Source organism: Geospiza fortis, unplaced genomic scaffold (genome assembly GCF_000277835.1).
Source record: "Geospiza fortis unplaced genomic scaffold, GeoFor_1.0 scaffold173, whole genome shotgun sequence".
Classification (NCBI taxonomy): domain Eukaryota; kingdom Metazoa; phylum Chordata; class Aves; order Passeriformes; family Thraupidae; genus Geospiza; species Geospiza fortis.
In genome coordinates this window covers 4,892,517-4,903,814 of record NW_005054334.1, presented here as the reverse complement: position 1 = coordinate 4,903,814, position 11,298 = coordinate 4,892,517, and the positions used below count along the sequence as shown (strand labels likewise).

The window sequence follows — 11,298 nt, the reverse complement described above, 5'->3', positions numbered from 1 at the left end:
ATGGATGACAAGCGCCACTGGGCTCCAAGCTCTGCCTCCCACTCCGTTAGTGCAGGGAGGCCGAGAAATTCCCGGCTGAGGCTGATTGCTGAGTCGCCAGTGCTGCGTGTCTGGGTGGCAGGGGGGGCTGGAGTTAGATAACCAGTAACCACATCACCCCAGCAGCCTGGCCGTGGGGAGGGCACAGCAGAGAGCGGAGTAGCACGTATGTAGTTGAAAGCCAAACATTTGTGAACCTTTATCTTCGTCCTGCAACTGATTCAGCCCGTGACCTCAGTCAGGTCGTTTCCCTCTGCATGCGTCACCTCCCCACCCGTGAGCAAAAGATAATCTCCTCATCCACTCTGCGGGAAGCAAGGAGCGTGGGATGGCCAGTGGCCCTTTGCAGAGCACAGTACTAAGGAAGCAAGAAGCTCACTCAGTCCTGATCCCAGTCCTTTTTGCCGCTTTTCCCCAGCAGTAGTAATGTTTCCTCTTTTTTTCCTCCCCTCTCAGTCATTGATAAATTTGACTACGTCTTCGCAGAGAACGGCACAGTGCAATACAAGAATGGGCAGCTGGTCTCCAAGCAGGTGAGTCCAGCTCCCTTTGCAGCCATGGCTCTCCTGCCCTGTGCACCGTGGGGAGCAGCACCTGCCCTACCCAGGCAGATGGGCAGCCTCTTCTCCCCAGTTGCTGCCTCTTCCAGGTGGGCTTCATGGGAAGTCAGGCATTGCCACTTGCCCTTCTCTTTCTGCAGGCCATTCAGGACCACCTGGGGGAGGAGCTGCTGCAGGATCTGATCAACTTCTGTCTCAACTACATGGCACTGCTGAAGCTGCCCAAGAAACGGTAACGGCTCAAGCGTGCACGAGTGCAAGTCATGACACTGATTTCTATGGAGCTGAGCTCCAGATCTCTCCTAAACAGAGCTGATCCACAGGGCTTCTCTTGCTCCAGGTTTTATCTTAGCATCCAGAGGCACTGTGTAGGATCACTGTTTCCCTGAGCTGGGCACCTTGGGCAGATAATGGCGGAGTGTGTTTGTTCTGAAGAGTCTGCACAATGTTTTAGCAAAATGCCTGCTCTTTTGCCCCTTGGATTTTCCTCCCTGGGAAGCAGGGTGCAACCACCGTGTATATCTCATCTGGGACAATGGTACCAGCTTGTTACTGGTCAGGGCATCAGGCACCACTGGTAGCACATGTTTCCAACCTGGCAAACAATGGATCTTAAGATGGGAAGTCCAGCCCCTGAGCACACATTTTCACACTGTTTCTAATCCAGTGTTGCTGGCTGGCCCTGCTCTGCTCCCTACCCTGTGTTCCTCTCTGCTCTTCCCCTTAAGATCCAGCAGCCAGAGGGTGAGCTGGGTTGGTACACCTCTGCTGAAGGAAAACCAGGCCACTACCAGGACAAGAGAGGGTTGTCTTCCATTGGATCAGCTCACTCTGTTAGCACAGAAAAGAGAGAGAATTGATGGCATGAAGGTGGAAGGGGGGAGCAGGAGGCAGCCTGCAGTTAAACCAGCCTGGTTGCAGGGTCAAACCTTACCTCAGACCCAGAGCTGTTGGGAGCAGCAGCTCTGCCCTCCCCTTGCCATGGCTGATTTTTTTCCTACTCTCCCCCTGTGTTTGTACAGTGAACACAAGCAGGTGAAATTATTCTGGTAGGAGTTGCTAAACTGTGATCCAGATTAGTTGTTTGTTATGAGTCACCACGTGGCAGTACAAGGACCAGTGGGGGGGGCCAGGACTGCTGGCAGAACAAGGCCCCCGAAAGCACGGGCTGGGACCCAGAGCCCTCAAGGCTGTTTGGTTGCCTCATTGCTGTCTGGTTACCCAACAGCCTTGGTGGAGTTTCAGCTCCCAAGTAGAGCTCTGTGGATTTAGCTTTATGGGATTTCTAGCAAAGCAGGGACTTTAACCCACATCTCCTGAGTCCTGGCCTGGGGTGTGAGCCGCCAAACCCTCGGTGCCACAGAGATGCTGCTCCTGGGCTGCAGGCATGGCTGCCTGTGTGGCCATTCCATGATGTTCCTCGCTGTGTCAGGAGATAGGAGGGGGAGAGCTTTTCCTCCACACTCAGGGTGGTAAGCACTTTATCACAGAGAAACAGCAGGCAGGGCTGGGAGGGACAATAAGCTTGGGGGTCCTCAGCTGGACAGAGGAGGGGATCTCCTCTCCAGCACAAGCATTTCAATCTATTTTCACAGTGACAGGGCTGCCATCCCCTGTTGCTTCTGCCCCACCAGTGCTGGTATAGCTGACCCTTCGATAAGCAAACAGAAGTACCTGGGTTTTTACCAGAGATGAAAGAAGGGAGCAGTTTTCTGCCAGCTCAGTGCTTTCAGCCACCCCACTGAGGAAGCGGCCGAGAAGTGACCCCAGCACAAGGTGAGGGTGGCAAGCAGGAGCTGGATCCTGTCTGTGCAGGCTTAGATAAGAGCTGCAGTCAAAGGTGCAGGGGTCAAGAAGGAGATACAAAGACTCTGATTTGTGTCCCTTGAGGAGCCACTGATTGCTCCTCAGCCTGCTGCCAGACATCAACAGCGACTTACACTGACCTGGGCCATCCCAGTGCCCCAAGGTACTGCCGGCTTCACCCAGCTCACCCAGCATTCCTTAAGAGCCTCATGGCGTAGAGGTGCCACAGCCTCATCAGGCAGCTGGTCCAGGCCAGTCAATAGCTGTCCTTGCAGTTATCACAACATTAGAAAATGTTATCTGTCATCTCCCCTAAGCTCATTGCTTCCAGCCTATCCCCAGGGCACGGGGAGACTGTTTGTTTCTCTTCTCTCACAGTCTCTTTCTATAAAACTGTGAGCTCCCTGGGACCTTAAGCAATTGTTGGTGCCTGATCCATGCCTGTTGTGAAGCACTCGGGAATGGGCATGGCTTCTCTCGTCCTGCATGTTCTTGCAGAGCCTCACTAAGCAGCCATTCTCCTGGAAAGGAGAATGTTGTTTTTCTCCCCTGCCCCAGTAACCTTGTGCCCTTGCCCACCCGCAGAGGGACCTTCATTGAGTTTCGCAATGGGATGTTGAACATCTCCCCCATCGGTCGCAGCTGCACCCCGGAGGAGCGAATCGAGTTCTCCGAGCTGGACAAGGTAGAAGGGCCAGACCTGGCCCAGCCTCCCCTTAGCCAGTTTGGCAGGACCCCAGATCTCAGATCTTACATGCTCCCCCCATTCCCGAGGAGAAGGGAGGCCCAGCTTCAAGCTGTGCATGTGCAACATGGGGGAGACAGGCTGGGAGCCAGGAAACCCAAGGGAAGACATAGATGGATGGAAGAAACTTGATTTCATTAGGGACCACCAATGCAAGGGGGTGGCCAGCAGGATTCCCTGTGCTGTGGAAGAGCCCTGCGGAATGAGGCAGTTATTTAACAACATGTTTCCTCATTTACAGTACCCAGAGATGGCCCAGCAGCTGTATTCTCTCTCCCACTTCCCCAGCCCCAAAAGAGCTGGAGCTAATGGGCTTTTCCAAACTGGGAGGGCCATGGCAGATCTGCTGGGCCAGTCTCTCTGGAGGATGTGGCCCATGCTCATACCAGTTTCTGCCTGGAGAAGCTTTCTTGAGGTTGAGGGATCAGCTGGTCTTTGCATGACTTTTAAGCAAAGCTGGAGGGTTTGGGTTATGAGCTGGGCTGTGGGAAACTGAAGCAGTTGCATTTTATTGCCTGGGAAGACCTGGGATCTGCTTCTCCCGGTGGAGTGAGCTGGTGGCCTGCTTGGACACTGGGCAGGACTGGTGGAAGCTGGCTAAATGGCATGGCACTGGGGCCCAGTGCAGGTGGGGAGGGAGCAGAGTTGCCCAGCAGACAGGTTATGGTGGTTTCTGGGAGACTGTCAACACCTAATTATTCAAACCCTCTTCCCTTCCCTCCTTGTCCTGCACAGAAGGAGCGGATTCGGGAGAAGTTCGTGGCAGCCCTGCAGAGGGAATTTGCTGGCAAAGGCCTGCGCTTCTCTCGAGGTGAGCAGGGAGGGCTTCCTTGGCTTTGCCTTTTTCATGTTTCCCATAAAATTCTGTGAAAGGGAGCAGGTACCCCAGCTGTTCTCTCTGAGTGTCTGGAAACCCTGGGAAGAGCAGAAGGAGATTTTAGTCCTGGAGAGCTGCCACAGGAGAGTCACGTTTGCATCCATGACATCTGCATCCATGCAAAGAGTAAGCCATGTTGCTGACTTCCCTCCCTGGGAATCAGCCAGCCAGCCAGGTTTCCATCCTGTGGCATTATCCCTGCCTCAGTCTCAGCCAGTGGAGCCCACTTCTGCCCAGGGGATCTGTTCTGGCTCAAGCATCAGCAGCAGGGCAGCCAGCAGAGCCCCACGCACACGCACTCTTCTCTAGGAATGGGACAGGAGACTAATGCATGTCTTGGCTCTGGGGTTTTTTTGGGACAATTAGCTGCAAGGAAAACATCTTTCTTCCTGGAGGGTGAGCTGACAAGGAGTAAGGAGGTTGCAGCTCCCTGCCATGGGCTTTTGTGGGGCTGCTTCTTGAGATGGTTCTGACAGCCAGCTTACCAAAGGTGCAGAGCTGAAGGAAGGGCTTGAGAAATCCTGGGTGTCTGGCCAAGATAGGGAGAAAAATGAGGGTGTGTAATTTGTGGGGGTGATGCTAGAAGAGGATCCTCTGCAGGATTGGAAGGTTCCATGTGGCAGCCCAGCCAAAGGGCAAGGGGGGAGTGAGGGTGAGGCTGAGGCAGTGGGTGACACCCCAGGCCCTCTGATCCTCCAAGAGCTTTTCTCTGAGAGCCTTTGCTTGCCTTCAGCATCCTGCCAGGGGCATCCTGTGCTGCCCACAGCAGTGGCACACACCACTTGTCAGAGCAGAGAAAGACGAGGTCCCTGCTGCTGTGTGCCCTCAGGCACAGGGTGTGAGAGCTGGACAATGGGCCTTTCTCCTTGGGCTTTGGGAAGCTGCCATGAAAAGCCCAGGCCTGTTGTATAAAAACATGAAGGGGGGCAGTGGGGCCCCTGCACCTCCACAAAGAAAATGTGGGGTGTCTCAGGTCAGGCATCTGAAAAAAGGGCATGCAGAAACACAGCTCTTCTGCCAGGCTGGCTCCATGTGCCTTCTGGCTGTGGAGGATTCAAGGCCCAGAGGTGGTGGGAGGTCTCCCTGCAGCCTCCCAGGCCCCTGCTCTACCTAGGGCAGTAACAGTGGTGGCTGGTTCCCACCACCTCTTCACCCTTTGATTTCTTACCTGCTCCAGCTGGCATCAGGAACCCCTTCCTGCTGCCCAGCTCTGTTTAGAGAGCTAGAATGCAGTGAAAGGTAGTGGTTTTTACAGGTAAATGGCTTTGGATGCAAAAAAAGAGGATGTCACCAAGTTTAGCTCCTGCTCTGATGGTGGATCCTGCTGCAAGCCTCCCCTGAGCTTGCTCCCATCCTTATCACAGTGCCCTGTCCAGTTTCTCTGGGGAACATATAGGCTCCATCCCCATCTTCTCAGGCTCCAAGGAGGCTAGGTTCAGGATCCCAAACCCACAGGGACACTCCAAACATCTGGGAAGGGGAGGTGCATGTGTCCTCACCCTCTTCCTTAGAGAGGCAGGATTATCATTTAAGAAGGAGGGTGTGAAAGTCCGGGATTTCTCATGGATACTCCACTAGGTTGCCTGGAGAAGACAAGCTGACTGGCAGGAGGTCTCACATTCCAGCTCAAATCCCTGTTCCTCTGGCTCTGAGTGAGACCTAAGCATGCATGTGCCCTGAGTTGCAGGCTACATTTTGGGAAGAGCTTGTCTCCTGTCTTTGTGCTGGGACAAGGGTCTCTCTGCAGCCTGTGGACACAGTGGGGAACTTGAGAGGATGGGGAAGGTGCTGTCTCCAAGCACCCCCAAAAAGCAGCAAAGTGCTGGGGTAAACTCTGCCTGGCCTAAGAGCAAGGGCTGGGAAGTTTGTTAACCCTTGGTGGCCATGGGTGTCCATGTCAACATACATGTTCTCTGGGAAAGCTCCCTTGCCACTCTGTATTGGTCACATGTGACTTGGTGCCTCTCCAGATGTTGGCAGCCCTCACTAAACGCTTGTGTCAAGAGGTCACAGGTCAGGATCATGCCCTGAGTATGTCAGTGGGTGGTGTCTCCATGGTGGTACCTCCACAGCAAGGTCCTTGCTCAGTGGCAGAGACAGCCTGCAGGAGACCCCAGTCCCTGCACAGGTAAGGAACATCAAAAGAGTGGTTTTAGAAGGGCCAGGGATGTCTAGCAGGAGCCTAGGAGAGTTTGATGCCAGTCTCCAAGGTCACTGTCACCTGTTGGGACACAGAATGTGCTGGTGCTACCTGCAAGGCATGAGCCAAAATCTGCCCCCCAAAAGATGCCTCTCTTGGGAAGAACCCTCTGGTTCCTGCTTGCCTGCAGGGAAGCTGTGCTAATGTCACCCCAGCCATGCTGATGTCACTGCAGCCTGTTGTCATAGGAACAGCCTCTGCCACTGTCCTAACCATGTGCCAAGAGGAACACCAAGGCATAGCTGCTTTTCATGGCTGCTGTTTGGGGAGGGGGCTCCCCCCAGACATCCAGCCCCTTCCCATCCTCCTGCCCATCCCAGGGTGGGGGGACCCCCTGCCAGCTCCCAGCAACGTTCCTGATCCCTCCCTTCTCCTGGCAGGTGGCATGATCAGCTTTGATGTGTTCCCAGAGGGCTGGGACAAGCGCTACTGCCTCAATGTGCTCGATGATGAGAGATTTGACACCATCCACTTCTTTGGGAACGAGACAACTCCTGTGAGTATGCCCCACTCGCCCCACATGTGGCTGCTTTCTCTCCTGCTGCTCCATCATGGGTCCTGTGGGTCCCACGGTCCCACTGGTGACAGCACAGACCTTTAGTGGTGTGAGGGGGGAAGATGCTGCCCTGTGCTGTGGGGTGCTCTTGTGATGGCTCTGCTGCCTAGTGGGGAAATTATCTTGGATTCACTGTGCTGGGAAGCAAGTCCACCTTAGCATGCTTTCTCTTACCCCAGCACCCTAGGGAGAACAGCAGCCACTGCTGCGGCCTGCATGACCCAGAACACAAGCTCCCAGCACTTAGGAGAGGACTCCTCAACAGCAGGAACAGCTTCACCTTCCCTTCAGAGCAGTGGAGGATGATGATGCTTCCTTACTGCTGTAGATCAGCTTGGTCATCCACTCAGCTCTTCCCAGATGCTGGCAGCCCCTGCTCCCCAAATGTGCCCATCCTACCTTCTGCTAGCCCCTCCACAGACAGGGCAGGGGTTAACCCAGGCTCCTGGACTTTGCCCATCTTTTCTATGCTCCTTCCCTGACACAAGAGGGAGCGAGCAGAGCTCCCAGCCCAGCCTCTTCTGCCCCCCTGGGCCAGCAAAGCCCTGCCTGCCCCTGCCCACCAAGCCCCTGCCTGCCCAGCCTCTGGCTCCCAGCCCAGCTTCCCGTGGGACAGAGCAAAATGTGGATTCATGGATGAGGTTGTTCTGGCCAGACCCTGCTAATGCTGTCCCTATTTTCTATTCCCCTGCAGGGAGGGAACGATTATGAAATCTATGACGATCCCCGCACTGTGGGACACAGTGTCCAGTCCCCCCAGGACACGGTGCAGCGATGTCGCGAAATCTTCTTTCCAGAAAGAGCCAATGAGTGCTGACTGCCCGCTGCCTGCAGCCCTGCCCCAGTCCCACCCTCTCCCCCCACCAGGAAAAGCACCTTCATTTGAGGAATCTGCTCAGGGTAGACTAAAAAACCACTTGACAGAGCTGGTCAGGATGTAGCACGTGAGTGTGGGTGGGTGGCAGGAGGGGCCTTGGCTGAGCAGCTTCCCCTGTGCGGCTGGGGGTCATGGCACCAGACCCTCCTCGCCAGAGAATCTCCTCTCTTGACAGTTCAGCTGTGGTGGGTGGTGATGCAGATGCTTTTGTGGTCAGAAAGCATTTGAAAGGGCCAAAGAGTGAGTGTGTGTCCATCCTGCACTCTCTCTCCTCTCCTCTCCTTTTCCGCTCACTTTCTCGTAACACTCGTGCATGAGGGAACATGTGGCTCACCTTTCTGTCCCCCTTGCACCTTGGCCAGAGAGGCTGGGGCTGCTGAGGCTCGGGGCATTCACCAGAACTGCTCTGAGGCAGGAGGCCAGGAAAGCTGTTTGCTCCAAGCCTGTGGTAGGAAGGAGTAGCAGAGATCCCAGCTTGTTGCACTGTGGTGCTTTCTAATGGACAGGTCACCGTGTCCTTCCCCTCAGTGCCACAGTGTGCCAGTCCCTCCCTGCAGATGACCTGGGAACGATGGCTTTAACATGGCTGGGCTGCTGCTCTGAGCTTTGCTCGGGTGCATAAAGAAACCAATTCTTCTCTTTAGCTTACAGAAAACACCAGGGTTTCTTATCTATATTATTCTATATTTTCAAGTCAGACCTTATCTGGCACAGCTGGAGGATCCTGGCACTTCATGCTATGGAACAGTTTGGAGTAGAAGGATTTCCAGTGGTCTTCCCACTCCTGTATCCATTGGGCATCACAGAATCACAGAAATGTTAGGGTTGCAGGGGACCTCTGGAAATCATCTAGTCCAACCCTCCTGCCAAGGCAGGGTCACCTTGAGCAGGTGACAGGAATGTGTCCAGGTGGGTCTTGAATGTCTCCAGAAGGGGAGACTCCCTAGTCTCCCTGGGCAGCCTGTTCCAGTGCTCTGCCACCCTCAGTGTAAAGAAGTTCTTCCTCATGTTGAAGTGGAGCCTTGTGTTTTAGTTTATGGGCATTGCTCATCATCCTCTTGGTGAGCACCACCAAAGAAAATCTGGCACCATGCTCTTGGCATCTGCCTTTGAGATGTTTATATGCATTAATGAGATCCTCAGTCTTCTCTTCTCTGGACTAAACAGGCCCAGCTCCCACAGTCTCTCCTCATAAGAGAGATAGATGTGTCCTTATAAAACCTTACCCAGGGCATTCATAGCAAACCAAGTCCCCTTGCTTCCCCAGTACTCAGCTTTCCATCCTGCTGCCAGAGGCATTTCCAGCAGGGCCCAGCACCAGCCATACCTGGTTCACAGAGCTCAGCAGTGCTCTCCAAGCTTGCTCTTCCCCATCTCATCCCACACACCCAGTTTACAGGCTCACCTTTAGGGAGACAGGATGTCCAGTGCAATTGTCCTATGTCCTCTTCCTCTCCCTGGGTCTTTGTGGGTTGCAAACCCACATCTCTCCTTCAGCCTTTGACCTTCCCCCTCACATTGTCTTATTCCTGGCAGTTGCCTTGTGGTGTGTGGCCACAATGGTGACACTTGTCACAACTTGGTGCTCAAAAGGAGCTCAGGGATCCCCTCCAGGGAGATGTCCTGCTTGGAGCTCCCCAAGGTACACAGATCTGGGGTTTGTGCACCTGGAGAATGTTGGAGGTTTCTGCAAACCCTCCCCCATTGTTTCCCAGGAACCTTTCTTACCCCATCCCTGCTGGTTATGGCACTACCCCCTCTCTTGGTCCTGTTTTCTCTCCCTTTTTTCTTCTGTTCCTAGTTTCCTCATCGTGGCTCTCCATTTTCCACTGGCAGCTGGACTGCAGAGAGGAGTTTCTCAGCTGGCTACTGCCACCTACCAAGGCACCACCATCCTCCTCAGGCGAGAGACACTGGTGCTTCTAGACCAGGGCAGGGCTGTGTCCCCACGTTGCCATGGGCAGAGTCCCTAGTGGCCTGTGGCACTGCTGCCTGGTCCCAGGAGCAGGGATGCTGCAGGACCGGTGCTGGTGGGGTACTGTCTCCTCCACCTGACAGCACCTCCTAACTACAACACATCAGATCTCTGATGCAGCACATTTGCATGAGCACAGCGGTCTGCCAGCATCCAGAAATCCCCAGCAAATCCACAAATTCCTCCTTCTACCCAGGGAAGATTTCGGTATGGGAGAAGAGGACCTGTCGGAGAAGCTTGTATGCAGGATACCCTTTTCACAGGTCACCTGTTTTGGCCCTCCACTGCAACCTTCATGGAGGAATTGTGTTTTGTGATTCCTTCCTCTCTGTTTCACTGTGGATCAGGTTATGTGTGAGTCTTGGGGAATTTATTTTTCCTGTGAGTCTATTGAGAGCCAGCAGGACCTGTAGTGAGCTTAGTGATGGGTGAAGAGCAGGGTCTGGCCCTGAGGGGTGGGGCACTCTGGTGGCCTTGGGGGCTGAGGTGACCTGCACCTTTGAAGGGAAAGGCATTTCATGCCTGTCCCTGAGGCCCCTTTGCCATGGTGCTCCTCTCCTGGTGGGTGCCCACAGCCTCAGTGGGGTTTCTCCCCATGGATGTGAGCAAGCAGACGTGGCAGGCCCCACGCCTGGGACTGTCTTGGTGTGTGGATCCATATCAGTGTGAGATGGGCAGCTCCTGTCTGGCTGATGACAACTGTTATATGAGAAATACATTTAAATACATAGATGTATATGTTAAAAAATTAAAATCAGTCCTATTAAAGCCACAACACGCAGCAGCTGGAGGCAGTGTGTGCTTAGTGCTGGGCTGTGCTGGGTGAAGGGCAGCCACACAACAGGCAAGACACACTTCGAAGTTCCCACAGCAATGGGGACCAGCCCCACTTCTGGTCACCCCTCCAGTGAGCAGCAGCCTCCTGTCCCAGCCCCACAGTGGGGAGCATCTCCAGCCCCCTCGGAGACACACTGTGGGTGAGTCCTTTCTGATGTCTGGATCAATTCTTGGGTGCTCCAGGCACTTTACTTGGGAGAGTCACATGCACACAGCACAAAGAGCCGGGATGGGCAGGGCGCATGGGAAAGTCACTTTTAATGGTTTATTGCCAATGTTACAAAGGTTGACACATGGTCAGACAGGCGGGAACCACACCAGAGTTGTAAAAACACCAACAAGTCTAGGGTTTTAGTTTATTTCAAAAAAAAAAAAAAAACCAACAGTTTGCCTTGGCCAAGCTGACTGCATGTCCTGGGGATGCCTGCAGCCTGAGCCACAGTTGCCACAGCCCCTGGGAGAGCCAGGCTTTGGGTTGGCAGTGAGATGGGCTGGAGGGTCCTGGGGCAATCCCCGCACCAGCATGGTTCTGCTGAATCCGCAGGGCCCGGCTGTCCTGTGTGGCACCAGCCTTGCTCTGCTCCTCTCCCCACTTAGCCCTGTTGGCAACAGCAACAGCAAAAAAGGTGGCAAACGCCCCTCTTCTCTCCATCCATGCTGAGCACCAGCAGTGCCAGCAGCTCCTGCTGGCACGGTGCTCTGGGAGCTGCCTATCCCCTCCTGCTCTGCTTGGGAGGACCTGCTGGCACCCCACTGTCCCCAGCCCTGCTGTGAACCCCTTAAGATGCTGGTAATTCCTGGAGCATCAGCACTGTTTCCCTGGGGT

At 54.5% G+C, this 11,298-nt stretch overlaps 1 protein-coding gene across 1 annotated transcript; it reads left to right on the top strand.

Annotated features, from left to right (window-relative positions):
* Window positions 1-10,413, top strand: PMM1 (phosphomannomutase 1). The gene is made up of 7 exons (XM_031057762.1): window positions 1-45; window positions 435-572; window positions 740-831; window positions 2,991-3,090; window positions 3,886-3,961; window positions 6,608-6,723; window positions 7,478-10,413. The coding sequence occupies exons 1-7, from the start codon at window positions 1-3 to the stop codon at window positions 7,598-7,600; spliced, it is 690 nt and encodes a 229-aa protein (XP_030913622.1). The 3' UTR covers window positions 7,601-10,413.
* Window positions 10,414-11,298: the final 885 nt, after the last annotated feature.